This window comes from Pavona decussata, unplaced genomic scaffold (assembly GCF_977016875.1).
Source record: "Pavona decussata unplaced genomic scaffold, jaPavDecu1.1 SCAFFOLD_69, whole genome shotgun sequence".
NCBI classification, from domain to species: Eukaryota; Metazoa; Cnidaria; class Anthozoa; order Scleractinia; family Agariciidae; genus Pavona; species Pavona decussata.
Window position 1 is genome coordinate 222,802 of NW_028145488.1, and position 19,271 is coordinate 242,072.

At 38.3% G+C, this 19,271-nt stretch overlaps 1 protein-coding gene and 1 pseudogene across 1 annotated transcript in view; both read right to left on the reverse strand.

Moving 5' to 3' along the window:
• LOC146477626 (cubilin-like) overlaps positions 1–15,807 on the reverse strand; it is an 89,637-nt gene extending 73,830 nt beyond the window's left edge. Inside the window, exons 1-3 of the mRNA XM_085113108.1 lie at positions 15,673–15,807; positions 7,220–7,336; positions 618–689 (exon numbers count right to left, since the gene is read on the reverse strand). Coding sequence (XP_084969234.1) covers positions 618–689; positions 7,220–7,280 — 133 coding nt within the window. The 5' untranslated portion in view covers positions 7,281–7,336; positions 15,673–15,807. The remainder of the gene's footprint in view (positions 1–617; positions 690–7,219; positions 7,337–15,672) is intronic.
• A 239-nt stretch (positions 15,808–16,046) lies between these two features.
• On the reverse strand, positions 16,047–19,007 carry LOC146477629 (dynein light chain Tctex-type 5 pseudogene; annotated as a pseudogene).
• Between the last annotated feature and the right edge of the window lie 264 nt (positions 19,008–19,271).

Below are 19,271 nucleotides of genomic sequence, written 5' to 3' on the forward strand. Positions count from 1 at the left end.
AATCTGTTGAAGTTCTCCAATCATTTGTGAGCTTAGGATTCGATAACCACCCGCTGTTCGTGAAATGAGCACAAGCTCATCTCTGAAGAGATAATTGAACACGTGACTTTGGCACTGTTAATTTCCACCAATGAGAAACGTGTCTGCCTGAATCTTCCAGGCGACATAAATTACGTAAATTTGCTTTGAGAGAGTTATGGTGAAGTGGATAGTATGCGATCGTGTTATTGAGAAGTTTAAGATTTAAAATCTCAAAGCTGTGCGACGGGGATCTTTGAAAAGTTGGTTATCATGCAAGATGTTTTCGTTATTCAAACGACTCAATTGGGAAAGTCTCTAATATTGAATCGTGTTCTTTGTGTTTTCTGTTGGTTTGTCCAAGGAAGCATTGTAATGTTTCTTCTTAAGAAGTGTGTTTTAAACTACATTAATGGAGAACCTCTTTTTCATCGAAATGGTACATTTTTTGAACTGAACTGTAATGGCTGGCTCCCTTAAATCTTCAATTACCCATCATCACGCAGTTTGTATGTGAAAGTCGTCGACAAACGTAACGTTACAGTTTGAAAACCGAAATCTAGTAATATATACTTAAAAAAATACAGCTCATATATTACCTATTGCTTGACTCGGTGTCGGGGACGCTGGTCTGTTGGTGGTCGGTGGGTTTGTCCACGGAGTCAAGGTAGCTGTTAAGAATCAATTAAGAAACACAATAAACAGAGTTATCTTGTATTCTAGTTTTTCAAGGTGATTTACTTCCAGATTTATCCATGATACCTGCAGAAAACCGCCTGTATTTAATTGCGGATCAACGGCAACTTTCTGAGAATCTCTTGAAGACTTCCAAACATTTGATATAATATTAATATTAATATAAATATGTAAAATATATATTTGAACTGCGGGTGAAAGATTAAACAGAAGAAAGATCTTCCCCTTTTTTTATTTGTTTTTTGTTTTAAGCCACTACGTAGCATTGTTTTTGATAGCTAACACCGCTATCACTCTAATGCTGCAGTCAGCTTGTAGGCGTGCTTGTTTCCTGACCTCTTTCGTTGCTGTCTCATGATATGATCTACTGCCCATTCAGATTTTTTTCATCTCCAAATACAATTGTCCTTCCCACCATGTGTCCTTACTAGCTATCCCCTCTACTGATAAGCCTCTTGTTAGACGATCAGCTTAGTTCTCTTCAGTTAAAAATGCCTCCACTGTTGAGGACTTGTGTGAGACTGTATTTATCCAATTCTGTTCGCAACAAATGGCTTATATGTCCTGCTTCGGTGATGTTTCTACCATAAACTTTCATGATATCCGACCAATACGTGATTTCGCGAGTTACAATCTTCAATGCTTTCCATATTGATACACTTATTCTTAATCCTAGAATTGCGCCCATCAGCTCTAAACGAGGAGTTCTTGTGGGTGCAAGGGGTGCAACTCTTAACTTAGAAGCCATTAGGTGGACCCAATCACTGTGCTGATATCTTAAATACACTACCTTTCCATACGCATTTGATGAGGAATCTTCGAATGCCTAAAGGCCCGCGGACTTCAAATTCCTGGCCACCAGATGAAAACATCGCGATCTCAATTTTCACTAAATGCTTTGGTTCATTGTTGAACCACCGCCTAACCTTCTTTTCTTGTTTCAACTGAAGTTACTCCTCACTGGTCAATGCCCGTGGTCCAGATTTCTTGGAACAAAGCCTTTGCTTGAATGGTATATGGCGTCCGAAATCCCAAAGGGTCGAAAATGTGGTTGTTCTTCTCAGAAACCTGTACACATCTTGAGGTGGATGCACTCGGAAGGTGAACATGTTTTCCCTCTCTAGCCGTAGTACTCCTAGCGTCTTAACAGGGAGCGGCTCCCCCATTATCTAGATCTACTTTCCGATGCTGGTATCTCCCACAACAATTCTTCTGAATTAGACAGCCATTTACGTGCGTGCATACCAGCATTCTTCCACAGCGTCGAAAGTATTTTGTACAAGTCTCTGGCTGTCGTATTGCCTGTAAGTGAATTCATGCTATCGTCCATATGTGTGGAGAGATAGTTACGAGATAATATTGCCAGAGATATTCATCTGGTACCTTGGTTTGGTCGAGCGCTCTCCATAAAAATCCATTATACTGGTTATCTTCCGGTTTAGGACTTGTGCGGAGATAGATCTTTGCTATGCCACAGACTAACTCTATTGCTTGCCCGGAACCGTATCAAACGCTGAAAAGCTCTCGCTGCAACTTAGGTCCCTGGTGTATGACATCGCTCAAAGAGATCCCGTCGTACTTGGCTGCCGCGTCAGACACAATGCTCGTCCTCGTCGTTGCTTTGTCCGGCAGTAGGTAACAAGACTCAAAGGGTTTTTCCTCTGTTTTCGGGATCTTCCCTCCGCAACTTTTCTTCTAGCTCTTTAAGAATTCATTTCTCTGTACTTCTCAACCGTTTCACGGCTGTTTCGTACTTGTCTGGTAACACTGACTGGTCGTCTTTCCAATGCAATTGACTTCGTACCCCCTGCTCTCAAATGTGATTGATCGCTTAAGTTTCTCTTGCGCAATTTTTCTCATTGGAAGTCTCAATGCTGTGTGAGCGAAACTTGTTTGATAGCCTCCCTAATGAGTACTAATTGCATCGCCGATACATGTCCATCGAAAGGTCATTAACCGTGCAACTGTTTTTACTGGCTTTCCTCAAACATCCCTCTTTGATTGATACGAAAGCGTCGATAATTGGGCGTGCTCCAAGGTAAAGTAAAACCTTTAAGGTACTCCCACTTCTTCGCGTATTTAGCCCAGTTGATTACTCCAATGTTCCCTGAAACGCGTTCCGTAGTGAAAGCTGCTATCTTTACATATATCTTTCCATCTAAGCTTTCAAGATTTAGCTCGAGGATTCTTGTCTCGAAGCTGCCGGTGTGACCATTTAGTACGTTAACGGTTAGTGGCCGTAGCCAGACTTCAGAACAAGACGAGGCAAGTTTCGAGTGCCGAATTGCGAGGGCGCCAGCCCCTAGGGGGGTGTAGGGGCATGCCCCCCCCCCCCCCTCCCAGAAAATTTTGAAATCTAGAGGCTCAGAAATGCTCTTGTAAGCATTTTCCGTGGCATATTTCTTCAGAAAACTCAATCTTGGGCAAGTGTAGAAGTTCACTTTTTTATTGCTTAGCGATACTGGTGCCCAGTTACTGACCACCTGCATTTTAAAGCATTGAAATGTTATAACACGTATTATAACAACAAAATGAATCCACGAGAGTAGCCAACGTTTATGGATTTTATACTGTAGAGAATTAGGAGAAGTCTTACTAATTATCTGTTTCGATACACTCTTGCTTATGTTCTTCAACTTTGAGACAGCCATGTCATAATATTGCCATCTCTTATACTTGTAGGACTAAGAAGTCACTAACTTTCACGGTTAAGAGTAGTAAACTTCTCCCTTAACAGTTAGAAAAGTGAACGTTTTTTGCCCGTCGTTTATTCTTTACTGAAAGCTAAGGCAATCCGTCTGTGGCCAGAGAGACAACATCACCTCAATGGTAGACAGTATGGATGTTCTAGAGGCAAACCAGGCGAGCTCCGTCAAAAGTTTTGAAATGCCTCTCTCACGCCAACCAAATGCAAACGGCTCTTTTAAGAGCCATTACAAATGAGAAAGGCTTGATCAACAAATCTTTTAAAATCTATTCTTTTACATTTTCTTTTCGCTGAAAAGTTCAATACATGTATTATAGTGTTTGCAATAAATCGATTGCCAGCACTGCAAACGACATTTTGTTCTTTTACGACAGTTGTATAAGTAAAGAATGCTCCCACACCGGCTCTCAGCCATGGCAGATAAAATACGGGAATAATGGTGACCTTTGATGTCACGCGGCCTGTCATGGTTATGTCGCGATACGTCTTCTTAATGACCCCACTGTAACCTTAAATCATTTGAAAAACCGCTACTCATAGTTCACATGAAACGAATTAACCTCATTAAAATTCTTTTCCCCTCAATTCATCCACCTTATATTAGCTGGTTTTATCTTAACCAATCCATTTTTTCTAGGGATTATTTTTTCAATTAAACGTTTCTTCCAAAAAGAAAAAAAAAGGCCAATCTCAAGGCGAGGCAACTACCTCGTCTTGCCTCATGCTAGCTACGGCCCTGTCAGACTGTGGCGGCGACTTACTCTACGGTTCTCCCCTTGAAGTTCTAATTAATAATAATAATAATAATAATAATAATAATAATAATAATAATAATAATAATTCACCAATTTATATAGCGCGTATTTACATGTGGTGATAAACAGCGCCTTACAATCATATGTTTAAAAGAAAAAAACGAAAATACATTACCGTGAGAATCAAATAAACTAAGCTACAAACTATAAAAATACTTCTTAAAAAGATAGGTTTTAAGTCGAGATTTAAAACTGTTAAGTGATGTTGCTTGGCGAAGCTCCAAAGGTAGCTCATTCAAGAGTTTCGGAGCTGCTGCTGAGAATGATAATGCTCCCAATGTTGTAAGCATCTTTCACTTGGGATGGTCCAATAAGAGCTTACCAGTAGACCTAAGATTATATAATGAATTCGATTTTATACTAATAAGCTCGCTAAGATAAGTTGGCGCGAGGCCATAAATACATTTGAAAGTCAAAAGTAAAATCTTATAGTCAATACGCAAAGAAACTGGCAGCCAGTGCATAGCAGTTCAGTGCAGTTCATAAAGCGCCGGTGTAATGTGAGAAAACTTTCCAATGCCAAGAATAAGTCTTGCTGCTGCATTTTGTACACGCTGTAATTTAGCGATCTGCACATTTGGTAAGCCAAACAATAAACCATTACAATAGTCAAGACGCCTGGTTATAAAAGCATGAACTAAAGTAATTAAAGAATCTCTCGACAAGTATTTCTTAATACGTCTCAAGTTATGTAAATGATAAAATGCCGCATTACAAGCCTTGTTTATATGATCAGTCATGCTTAAGTTGCTGTTCATTCAACTGTTGATGTATGTCTTACCACTGGCATCGTCCAGTAGCGCATTAACGACCACTCGTCTTGCCCCATTCTTGATTACTATTGTTGCTTTCCTCAGTGTGACATATTCACCTCTAGTTTCTTTCATGTGCATTGGTGTTGTGTGCGATCTATCCGATGAGACCTGTGTGGACTCCGCCTCCGTGGTATCTCTAACTGGAGCTACTCTAGTTTCATCACGATGGACGTTTTGGGGCTGACGATTGTAGCTGTCACTCCTATTGCCGTTTCTTGCAATCTCTGCATGTAGAACGGGACTATGGAAACGATATTCCGTGGTGGGTCTGTCCAAGGCATCTATAGCTAAAACGTTGTTGCGCTGATTTTCGCCACCTCTTTTCATCGGCTATACCTTAAAATTCGTCGTACCAAATGGGGTGGTTGTTTCTCCAGACGCTGAATGTACGGCGGCTCTTGCTAGGCCACTGGTTTGGAGTACCTGCAAGTGAACTGGTCTGGCCAAGAAAACGTCTGATTTCCGTTCGGGTACTGGAATTTTTTCGAAGCGTCTCAGCTTATACTGTCTGGAATTCTGCTTCTTGTATAACCCATTCTCGTAATCTTTCTACGCACTGTTGTTCAAAAATCCATCGATGGTACTGTGCTGGCATTGACGCTGTCATCTTCCTCTGTTGCTTATCATAGAGTGATCTGTCCTCTTTTTCCTCCATACTTTCTAATTTGTTCTTAGCTGCTTCGTAAGCAGAGGTTGAATGACCCAAATTCTTAATAACCCTTAACGCTTCGCCCAATAAGTACTGTCCGAGCTACAGTAGCTTGTGTTTGGGAGCTGCAGTTGCTTTGTCGATACGGGCTTAAAAAAAATGGGCGGTGATGCTTTGCTTAGTGGACCCTCTGGATGTGGTCGATGCCTGACGGTGTTTTCCGAGTCTTCTGGTCGTCTTATTCTGCTTTTAGGCCGAGGTCCTCGCTGATCTCTGTCTCCAGAGCAGACTGATTTTCTTTACGTTAACTTTGGCGATCTGCAATCTTTCTTTATCATTCGGGGTCGAGGCTCCAGCTCTCTTATTTTGGGGGCAAATCTTCTTTGACCCTTTCCTTCTCCTCTCGTAGGTGTGGAATCTGCCTGCGGTGACTTGGAACCTGAATAGCTTTTTATCTCTTAATATTTGAGCAAAATGCCAGGATATTCAGGACTTTTTCGGAAACTTATCTGGTAACAATTTTCATACCGTTCGTTACTGTTCATTGACTTTAATATTGCCATGGCAACCAATTTTGACAGACCGTGTTCTGATTACTATTCGTTCAATTTCGGCTTTCTCCTGAAGTATTGGGGAAATCCAGAAATCCAACAAGGCGGATCCAATATGGCCTCCATTTGAGAATAAGGATGTCATTTCAACGTCATCTCTGCTCGTTAGGGACGTGAAATGAATCACCTTTGGACATACCATGGCTTCTTAAGTCTCATTGTCATAGCTTTCTAAAAATATTTTGAGGGAGACGGAAAAAAGGCCAGTCTAGAGGGGGTTTTGCCTTTGTAAAACTAGATCCTGAAGATAATCTATGATTACCAGTTTTTCATGACTACATGATAATTCAATCCACCGATAATAAACCTTGCAAAAACATGACTTCACGCTTGGTCAATAACCCTAATATATTTCCTTGTTGTTTTTAACAAAACAATTACCACACTCGTGGTTGTTGGATTATAAGATTATTGTGGACATCTTATGTCGCATCATAGGAGTGCAATAGAAGCATAACACCAAATTATCCCAGACACAGCAATGTGATCAACCATTTGTCATCGATATAATGTCTTATCAATAATCATATTACATCACATCATACTAATTGATATCTTATGACACAAAATCGTTTGACATAAGGACTTGGCCAGTCTTTTAATTTGTTGGTTTTGCTTTGTCAAAACAATCAATAAGGGGCACAACCCCCCTTGCGAGGTTTTTATCTTTTCACCTTCTATCTTTTTTTATCTTTTATAGTGTGGCAGCGTTGCTCAAAGGTCAGTTGCGGTCTCTCTTTGTTAGCTTTACCCATCCCTCTCTCCCTAGGTTTTATTTTTTGTACTATCCGCACTAGTTCAAAAAATCTGCGTATTCTCTGTGTTTACTAATTTACGTAAGATAATGTAATGGAAGTGCCATGTTTACTCTTATTTTACCCCATAAGAAAAATCGGTTTGGAACTTACCTCCTCTTATCCACAGTAAGGAAACATGTAAAATAAGAGCTTTAAGAAACCATTCGTCCATCTTTGATAAACACTGATGATCACAATATTGGTATTACTTGGCAAAGAATGGAAAACCTGCAAAGAAGAAAAGGTAAATACCCTAAGAACGGTGCCTACTACTAAATAAGCATTTTTTTGTGTGGCTTATGACTATGCAGGGAAGCAGATCTTACCAACGGCTACTGAAACCCCCCCAAAATTGGGGGTAACAACGTATTTTCAAGAGATAGTTAAGCAACAGTTGCTCTTTAAAACAGTAAAATACAAAGCAATGTATGGCGTTTTTTTCCAAACTGGAGCTTTATTATCTCTGAAAAAAAAGCATGGTTACCCCAAATTTTTCCTTTTTGGATACCAAGAGCACTTGATAATTTCTGCTTCCTCGGCATAATTTTAAACCATGCAAAAATATCCTTCTATATCCCTCTGCTTAGTTTCAGACTAATATATATATTTCAGAAACGACCTTCTTGCCTATTGTATACCATCCAAATTCTCCAATTGATCATGTTTCCCCGATACAAACATATAAGAACCTTAACTGGTTCAAAGAACAATATAAATATCTCAATCATGTGAGTAGGACCTCGTTAGACCTCCAGACTCCATTTTACTCGTGAAAACCATAACCAATTCCAAACCAGCAAAAAGTGGTCACCATTTATGGACTACTTCAAACTAAAAAGGCTGCCGCAGTCAAAAGTTCCCTTAAATTTAAACAAACTTATCCTCGTTAATCACAAAGTTGTAGACGACGTTGTTATTATGTGCATCATGCATGGAAAGTTCTAATATCTTCTTTTCAATTCACCATGAGGGGTCCTTTTTTCGTTAAGAATGTATAACGTATAACGTTATATAATATATAACATTTGTTTTCATATAAAAGCGCTGGCTCGGAGATATTAAGCTTAAGGACGATTCCTGGGAGACGTTTCTTGCCATTATGAAATAATAAAAAGCACTATTACGAAGGGAAGAAGTCAGTTTAGCTGGATAAAAGGAAAAATGTAAGTTATCGGGGGGGAGAAAGACTTCAAAATTCGATTCTCCTGTATAAGGTATAGGTGTATTTTGCCTTTAGGTGTGTTTTTGCTATAAGTGTGTGTTTAGCCAAAGGGTATGGTTATTTAGCTTTTTTGGTCTAAATGGCCTCAGGCATTGTCGTGTTTTGGACAACATTTCGGTCATTTGAGCTCAATAGCTCAGCTCTTTTATATTTAAATTCATAATGCTTTCATAATTAAAAAGGACCGCACGTGGCGAATTAGAAAGAAGATATTAAAACTTTTCATGCATGGTGAGAAAGGATAACAATGGCCGCGTTAAATTTGTGATAAAAAATAATACTCTTATGAAATTTTATAGTTCCTTTTTCCTGCTGTTGAAGATACTTCCACTAAGGTTTAGCTTTTCGTTCAAGCCGTAAAATAATTTTAACTATTTATTAATTTAAAAATTGACTTTATCTCACAGTTTTATCGAAGGCGTATTCAAACCGTAAGCATGATTCTCTCTGAAAAGAAATAATTAGCATCGCTTCTAATTTGACACAAAATGTGCAACAATATTCCCTGTATCTGATATCAACGCAAATTACATTCTCCCTCAAACTTGTTTTCCTTTTAAAGTGATATCTTTTTCCATTAAAAACTCCACACCATAAATGAGACGAGAAACTTAAACGAAATCATGTTGGACATGTTGCTCTTTGGTAAAGAAAACAGTTTTACTCTTTTCTGTATATCAGTTTCAAATTTGAATACAAATGTCAGTTAATATTCCCAATATGCCAATGATTAGCAGGAAGCCAAATTATTCACCTTAAACCTTGCTTTTCTTTTGTACCGAAGGTTATACAAGTAAACTACAATTGCAATGGGCTGTCTTTTCTGTGATAAATATATTGCGTCATTAATAAGACGAAAATTTTCGACTAAATCGTGTTTTTTGGCAAAGAAAACATTTTCTTCTTTTTTATATCACATTTTTCTAATTTGAATACGAAATGTCTGTTATGATATTACCAAAACGTCAAATTTTTAAGACCCTGGCGTCGCTTCCAAATACTAACATTTCTCAATTGTGCAAATTAGGAGCCTAAACCTTTGCATAAACCTCACAAGGAAGTACCACTTGAAAAAACGCTCTCCAAGACAAAGAAAACACTGACATAGTTTCACAATACGGTACACTGCAATTTTATGTTTGTTTTCATGTAAATGGCCTTATGACTCCTTTCTGAGACGGTGAAGAATACTAGATCACATGGAATCTGATTGCCACAAGCCAAGTTTGTTTACTTGAGCGCTTCAAAAAACCGTGACCTTAGAAGCAGAATACAAACTCGCTTCGCTTTGAGAAGAAAAAATTTAACCATTGTTTATGGCCGCTTTTTATTAAAAAGTACAAAACTTAAGATAATAACTGAAAAATGATGAGGGAACAATGCGGAATTCAAAGTTCTACCAAAGATGATGGCTTCCACTTTGAGATGAAAAAATAATTTTTTATTTGGTTCCAAGGTGATTTGACCTCGAGCCCTCTTCGTCGGAGGGCATGTAGCACAATACTGTGCAGCACATGCTTCTCTTCCTTTACAGTGAGTAATTTTTGTATTTAATGATTGTTTCTGGTGCCTGACTATGTGGTACCCGTGGCGCAACGATTTAAACAGCTAATTAAATGTTTCCATGCAGGGCGAAATTTCGCAAAATATATATTCAGGTAAGGTCTTCACTAGAAGACATGTTTTAAAGTGTTTAACAAACATTTAAGCTTAATAGCTCCGAGTCAACCCTTTTATCTTAAAATTAATTCCTAATACGTAATACGATCGTAATGAAGAACGACCCCTCATGGTGAATTGAAAAGAAGGTATTAAAACTTTCCATGCATGACGCCATTATAACAAAGTCTTCTATAAATTTGTGATAAACAAGTGTAAGTGTTTTTAAAATTTAACTGCGCTTTTAACCGCGGCGGCCTTTTTAGTTTGAAGTAGTGCATAGCTTTTGACCAATTTTTGCTGAATAGGGTGAGGCTGGTCTGGGATTTGTTATAGTTTTCACAAGTAAAATGGAGTTGGATAGTCTAACGAAGTCCTACTCACATGTCTGACATATTCATATCGGTCTTTGAACCAATTTAGCTGCTTGTATGTTTGTAGCGAGTAACATGATCGCTTGGAGAATTTGCATGGTGTGTAATCAACAAGATTCTTGTGTCTGAAATAGGTTAGGAAAAATCATATATTTTGCTCTGAAATTAGGAAAGAGTTTAAAGAACAGTTCTAACCCCGGTGGCAAGATGCAGGTGTATCCATTATTATTTGTCAGTAAAAGACGCGTGGCTGTCTCTGTATCTTAACCATGAGCGAACTGTAATTTCTGGTTAGAGAACATATTCTATTCTGGCTGGTTTGGAGCTACAAAACCCTTTTCCATTTTACCAAAGAATTGGTTTTGAAACAGGGATTTCGCGCAAAATGAAAGGAGAAAATACTATGGAGAAACGCCTGAGGGTTTTCCATGCTTATTCGCGTATACTTCTTTGGCTGCCCAAAGTTAATTTTAATCATTTAAGTTTAAGTGGGTGGCTCCCTATGATCCCCATAACCCAAACTGTTTACAAAATAGGTTAGTTTCAAATATTGCGTGTGAATTACACTCTGTCCGGTTACTTTAAAAAAGACATGTACAATTTTCGTTTGACCCTTAAAAGCTTTCTTCCTCTGTTCCTTTGCTCTGTTCCTCCCTTCTTAGGCAAAAATTGAATTTTTTGTAGTAAAACAAAATGCAAAATTTAACAATTTTGATAACTTTATTACTCCTCTCTGAGACTGTGAGGAATATTAGATTAGATGGAATCTGATTGCCACAAGCCAAGCGTGTTAACTTGAACGCTTCAAAAAAGCTTAGAAGCAAAATACAAACTCGCTTCGCTATGACATGAAAAAATTTGGCCATTGTTGATGGCCGCTTTTTATTTAAAAGTACAAAATTTAACATAATAACTGACAAATGATGAGAGAACAATAAGGAATTCAAAGCTCTAGCAAAGATGATGCATGGCTTCGCTTTGAGATGAAATAATATTTTTTTATTCGGTTCCAAGGTAAATTTGAACCCAAGCCTTCTTCCCCGGAGGGAATGTAGCATAATACTGCACACGCATGCTTCTATACCTTCACGGTGAGTAATTTTTGTATTTAATGATTGTTTCTGGTGCCTGACTATCTGGCACCCGTGGCGCAATGATTTTAACAGCTAATTACTTTGGGCCGCCAAACAAGAATACGCGAATGAGCACGGAACACCCTCAGGCGTTTCTCCATCGCATTTTCTCCTTTTATTTTTCGCAAATTCCTGTTTTAAAACCAATTGTTCGGTAAAATGAAAAGAGTTTTGTAGCTACAAACCAAGCAAAGTAGTGTATTTTCTTTAGCCGTAAATGGCAGTTCACTTATGGTTAAGACATAGAGGCAGTCAGACGTCTTTTACTGACAAATAATAATGGCTACACCTACATCTTGCCACCAGGGGTAGCGCGCTTCTTCAAACTCTTTCTTATTTCAGACCAAAATATGTGATTTTTCCTAACCTATTTGATACACGACCTTCTTGTCGATTGCATACCACCCAAATTCTCCAATTGATTATGATAACCCGCTACAAACATACAAGAACATAAATTGGTTCAAAGACCGATAGAAATATGTCAAACATGTGCGTAGGACTTCGCTAGGCCTTCCAACTCCATTTTAATCGTGAAAACTATAACCAATTCCAGACCAGCCTCACCCTATTCAGCAAGAAGTGGTCAATATCTATGTGCTACTTCAACTGATTTCAAAACGTACCTTTGGTAGAATGGACGCCTTTTGTGTAGCTTCAAACAATTCAAAATACAGTACGTGTTTAACCCGTAGCTAACAATTCGCTTATGATTAAGACACCGGAACTCTAATGTTTCTTTTACTGGCAAATTAAGGCTACATCTACATTTCACATGTCATTTCTTTTATTTTCCCCAATTAGTTTTTTTATTAATTTGTTCTAATTGCTTTCAGACAGAGCCTTAAAATTACAATTTTCAAAGTGGCCAATTTTGTTTTAAATCATCTCTTCAAGTGAAGACCGTACCTGATAATATATATTCCGAAATTTCACTCTGCATGCAAACGTCGTCATTAAGACAACATTTAATTTCAATCATTTAAGTTTAAGTGGCTGGCTCCCTAAGTTCCTCATAACCCAAATTGTTCACAAAACAGGTTTGCCTTAAATATTGCATGTGAATTACACTTTGTCCGGTTACTTTAAAAAAACACAATCTTCGTTTGAGCCTTAAACGCTTTCTTCCTCTGTTTCCAGTGGGGTGCCTTCGTTTGCAAAAATTGAATCTTTGGTAGCGACAAAAAAATGCAAAGTTTTAACAATTTTGATAACTTCTCACAACACGAAAAGACAACACTTCTTATATCATAGAATAAAATCGTGCGACCAGATTGTTTTAAGACCCTGGCGCTGCTTCTAAATACTAGCATATCTCTATTATGTAAATTAGAAGCCTCAACCTTTGTATGAACCTCACAACGATGTATGACTTGTAAAACGCTTTCCAAGATAAAAGAAAAAAAGTGACATAGTTGCACGATACAGTACACTGTAATTTAATTTTGGTACTCACGTAAATAGCTTTATGACTCCTCTCTGAGACTTTAAGGAATATTAGATTAGTTGGAATCTGAATGCCACAAGCCAAGTTTGTTTACTCGAGCGCTTCAAAAAAAACATTAGAAGCTCAATACAAACTCCCTTCATTTCGAGATAAAAAAAATTTTGCCATTGTTCATGGCCGCTTTTTATTTAAAAGTACAAAACTTAAGATAATAACTGACAAATGATGAGGGAAAAATAAGGAATTGAAAGCTGTACCAAAGATGATGGCCTCGCTTTGAAATGAGAAAATAATTTTTTATTCGGTTCCAAGGTAGAATTGAACCCGAGCCCTCTTCCCTGGCGGGCATGTAGCATAATACGGCGTCACACATGCTTCTCTGCCTTCGCAGTAAATTATTTTTGTATTTAATGATTGTTTCTGGTGCCTGGCTATCTGGCACCCGTGGCGCAACGATAAAAAACAGCTAATTAAATGTTGACTTAAAGACGACGTTTACATGCAGGGCGAAATTTCGCAAAAAATATATATTCAGGTAAGGTCTTCACTAGAAGACATGTTTTAAAGTGTTTAACAACCCTTTAGGCTTAATAGCTCCGAGTCAGCGCTTTTATCTTAAAATTAATTCCTAATACCTAATACGATCGTAATGAAAAACGACCCCTCATGGTGACTTGAAAAGAAGGTATTAAAACTTTCCATGCATGACGCCATTATAACAACGTCTTCTATAAATTTGTGATTAACAAGTGTAAGTGTTTTTTAAATTTAACTGCGCTTTTGACGGCGGCAACCTTTTTAGTTTGAAATAGTGCATAGATTTTCACCACTTTTTGCTGAATAGGGTGAGGCTGGTCTGGAATTTGTTATAGTTTTCACGAGTAAAATGGAGTTGAATGGCCTAACGAAGTCCTACGCACATGCTTGACACATTCATATCGGTTTTTGAACGAATTTAGCCCCTTGTATGTTTAAAGCGGGTTAACATTATCATTTGGAGAATTTGGACGGTATGTAATCGACAAGAAGGTCGTGTATCAAATAGGTTGGGAAAAATCACATATTTTGGTCTGAAATTAGGAAAGAGTTTCAAGAAGCGCACTACCCCCGGTGGCAAGATGTACGTGTAACCATTATTATTTGTCAGCAAAAGACGCCTGGGTGTCTGTGTCTTAACAATAAGCGAACTGTAATTTAAGGTAAAGAACGTACTCTATTTTAGCTGGTTTGCAGCTATAAAACCCTTTTCCATTTTACCGAAAAATTGTTTTTGAAACAGGGATTTCGCGCAAAATGAAAGGAGAAAATACGATGGAGAAACGCCTTAGGGTGATCTGTGTTCATTCGCGTACACTTCTTTTGCGGCCCAAAGTTAATTTTAATCATTTCAGTTTAAGTGGTTGGCTCCCTAACATCCTCATAACCCGAATCGTTCACAAAATAGGTTTGCTTTAAATATTGCATGTGAATTACACTTTGTCCGATTACTTTAAAAAAATACAATTTTCGTTTTAGCCTTAAACGCTTTCTTCCTCTGTTTCCATCGGGGTCCCTTCGTCGGCAAAAATTGATTTTTTTGTAGTGAAAAAAAAATGCAAAATTTGAAACAATTTTGATAACTTTTCACAACACTAAAAACATTGCTGCAAGGCCAAATACTACGATTGGTGGATAGTTATTTTTAAGCACAAGTCTTCATTATATTAAAATATTATTGATATTTTCACATAATGGTTTCAAGTAGTAAAAACAGCAACTTTTTCCCAACCAACCTTCACAGCTTTAAAAAATAAATAAATAAAAAATGGTGCACAGCAATGGATGTAAGCCAATAATGAGACATCCTACAGCAATGCCCTTGTGGTTATGAAAAGACAAAGACTTTTTATCATAAAAAAAAATCGTGCAGCCAGATGGTTTCAAGACCCTGGTGCTTCTTCCGAATACTAGCATTTCTCAATTATGCAAAATAGGAGCTTCAATCTTTGCATGAACCTCACAAGCAAGTATGACTTGAAAAATGCTCTCCAAGACAAAGAAAAACACCTGACGTAGTTTCACTATGCAGTACACGGAAATTTAATGTTGGTAATCACGTAAATAGCTTTATGACTCCTCTCTGAAACTGTGAGGATAATAGCTTAGATGGAATCGGATTGACAAAAGCCAATCTTGTTTACTTGAGCGCTTCAATAAACGTTAAAAGCGAAACACAAACTCACTTCGCCTTGAGATTAAAAAGTTTAGCCATTGTTCAAGGCCGCTTTCTATTTAAAAGTACAAAACGTAAGATAACAACTGACAAATGATGACGGAACAATAAGGAATTCAAAGCTTTACCTAAGATGATGGCCACAAAAAAGAATACAGGACGCTGCTTTGGTGGGCAGACCCACCCGAAAGGTATCGGCAAGACAACTAAGGGCGATGGAAACATCACGCCTGCATAAAGTTTTAGCTACATGTATCCTCTAATTGAGTACGGATGCTGGGAGCTTTAATGTAGCGAAGAAAAGGCTACGAATTGGAGAGTCGAAAAACCCTTTGGCAGATGCCCAGCTAGCAACTCCGATGCAAAAACTATAGGCCTTGTATACTAGAAAAAACTATCTAGGATTAAGCCTCTCCACAAAAAAAACTGCGACTGGAGAGTGTCCCATCTCGCATATAGGGACTTTAAGATTCAGGAACGCGGGCGTCGCGAAACAGGACCGGAAGTAAAATTATACCTCTGAACTTTACTGCGCATGACCAAAGTCAGGTGTGCCTCGTTCTTGCTGGCGACGAACCAATATCGTACCCAGAGTCCTCAGGCTCTTTGGCCGGCGGTTGGTCGCCAGGAAAGACTCAAGGGTACTGGAATTTTATCTCTGCAGGATTTCTGCGGTAAAACAATAAAATATGAAATATGATAATGAATGAGGAAATCCGGAATCCAGAATATATCCTGGCTTTCAAACATAGTTAAATAAATGCATTGAGGTTTCAAATTGTGTTGACTCGGGTTTTAACACTTGAACCCTGTCGAGCCGAACCAGTTGATAAGGTCATCATTCACTGCTCCTGACGTGCCTGATTAAACTTGTTAAAATATGTAAAATACACAACGTTTTCTGGTTAATAACTGCTGTTTAAAGTATATTCCTTGAAGTACTCGCCTACAGTTGTCCTCTTTTTTTAATTTTCGCTCACATACATAGCGGTATTGTCTGCAAAAACACCAGCTGGTTTTAGTCTTCCTGTAAACACAACTCAATATTATTCAAAATAGACGCCATACACGGTGCCTACGGCGAGGAAACGCTCGCCCTCCAAGCAAGCACTAACTGAAGTATCAAACTTGACGTTCCATAAGCACCGGCTGGAGATTCTCAAGCCTTGTGACTCCTTAGAGCCAATAGTAACAATACAGACTACTTTGTAGCGCTCAATATTCAACTGTTTCACGTTTTCAAGCAGTCGAGAGCTTAGCAACCTTGCCAAAAAAGGTGAACGAGTTGCGCTGTATTGATGAGATTTTAATGTCTCCAATGCATCTTGAAAGCGATATTCGCCTGGATGTACTGCTCTTAACACCGTCTACTGACACACGGCGTTTTTGTTGACTATCTTGCGAAATTCTTTACTGATTCTCGGTTGTTCCTTATGAGCTTCTCAGACTTTGGCTTCTACTTCGGGAACCAATCTCGGAAACTTTTCTATTGTTTATCAAAGACCAAAGCAATGTTTTCGCAAGGACAGCTGGTTTTTTAGCCACACTGATGCGATTGGGGTGTTTCGTGTTTTCTCACACGATGTTAGTGTTCACTTGAGCGATTCAGTGCTTTTAAGCTGATTTGCTTCTTAAAAGAAGCAAATCAGCAGCAATGATACAAATCTTTCCACAAACAATAATTGTTTCCATGGTGCGCATTCACAAATCTCATTTGCGTGACCTGCGATGCAGAGTGAATGAAAAGGCCAAATCACGCTACACTCTACTCTGCGCTATTTAATATTTTACCCTCCAAGATCTTGCTGGTTTCGCCGATAGCGTCAGTTCTAGGACGCTTTTCAGTTAAGTCCCACTTTGACAATCTCAAGAATTAGTCAATAAGCGCGCGAGAAACTCGCGAGATCAGTCGTAAAAACAAAGATGAAATAAATAAATAAACAAAACAGTTTGAAGTGAAATTCACGACAAGGAGTCAGGATTTCAATAGGACATTTTCACTATGGCGTCATTTTACTACAACTACCAGAATTAATCCTCCTGGTTTTTGTTTTCTCATGCTAATTAGAGCTATTGTTCTTTGCCCTTCACTGGGATTACAAAATTTGAATTTGAAAAGGAAAACGAAATGAATTCCGCCTTCATGAAAATGTCCTATTTTGGAATGGCTATGCTCCGGGTGGAACGAGTTTCAGTCAAGCAATCTTAGGGACATATCCGTATATGGAAGGCGCCCCTTTGTGTAAGGAGTCCTTAAATGTCAGGTAACTTTAGGTCGGCGGTGGTTTGTTCCTCAACTCAAAGGTAAGCGTACACAAATTGATATAGTATTGTGTGTGTTCTATTCTATTCTACTATGTTACTATACAATACAATAACTCTATTTAAAGAGGGAGTCGTCATATCTAGCTTCCATCCATCCATCTGGGCCGAGTTATTCAAAGCCCGATTAAGTTAATCTTGGGTTAACGTGAACTTTGATTTGATTATATTTACTAATCTGTAAGGATTAGTCCAAAAGATTTTTGTCCCTCAGTTTTGCCTTATACTTTTTTTTTACCATTTGATTAAAATGACCCTTTAAAATAATCCTTAATGAGCTAGTTGAAAACCTCGGTTAACCTTTAATCGTGGATTAGCGTTAATTGGCTTTCGAACCGGACCGGGCCCTGATCGATATAACGGAAGCTTGAGTTATTTTAGCTTGCACTCATTACTCGCGTGTACATGTTATCAGGTCTTTGATCTTGATTTCTCCCAGTTGTTCTTTATAAGCTTTCAAGCATTTTAAGAGCGGCTGACTGAGAATATCGAGAACTCGCGGTCAAAACTGAAATTTCGGATTGGTGGGCAGGTGGAAAGAACTCAATAATGGACAAAAAATCACTTCACATTGCCGATTAAAGTCGATAATCACAGGATTTGAAGGACTTGTTATAGATTTACATTGTCTCAATGAAACCTTGAGAGACAATGTGAATTTTCATTGAGTTTTGAACCTATTAAAAATTACCATCTCTGTCGACTTTTCACAGTGAAAGTATTAAAAGCTGTAAGGCAAATGCTCGCTAAGGTAAATAAAACTCTCAAAAAGCAAATTAAAAAAAAAAACTGCCATTCAATCCAGAAGCGAATGTGAGCAGACTATTTTGGGAAAATTGTCAAACAAAGGTTTATAGTTTCGAAATTTCAAGTTCAAATTTCACCTTCAAGTACAGTACTACCGAGGGCTCCAGGTTTTGCAGAGATATTTATTAAATATTTAAGTGTATGATCATGTAATCCTCCGAATTATGACAACGTTATTTAGATCTGGCATCCATTCTCCTTCGTAAATTCATTCTACAGATTTTTCTCTCTGATCCACTAGTTATATACGTTTTATGGCGATTTTTAAATCCATCTGTTCGCTCTCATACATTTCCCCAATGGAGTGCCAAAAAAACACTGAACAACAAAGTATGACGAGACACCATCCCTAAAAATCCCTTAGAAACGTACAACTCAAGGCGTAGTTCAATTAGACCTCACCCCCCTCCCCCCACCCCCACCCACACGCCAAGGTATGGATGCACGCCAAATAAAAGGGAAAGCCAGACTGTTCATACAGCTTGTAAACTTCAAACATCATCAATTAGTTTGTTTAGCTGGATGAATTGGAACAATGGCTTACGAATTCTGTATAAATTAAGCAAGTATGACCCCTGACATTTTCTCAATAGCATGAAGGGCTCCTGGTTTCATTAAGTCATTTTCATAACACTGGAAATAAAAAAAAATTGGTGCTGAAAAAAAAAATTGGTCTGGCCAGTAAATAATCACACCGTGGGAATTTGTTGGAGGAATCTCCATCGTGTACTGTTTTTTTTTTTTTTTTTTCTTTGGACACGAAACTTCACTTTACAACCTGTCTCCTTTCTCAGGTGTATAAATGGGTACACGTCACCTGTTGGGGTATCCTCACAATAATGTAGCGGTGTAACCCTGTGATGGGTTATCAGACCACAACGGAGGGGATAGGGGTTTCTACAAAACCGGACCTGTGCATCGTCCATGATGACCATCTGGCTCACTAAACCTGTTGGATTAATACGGATCTTAAACTATATAGCCTTA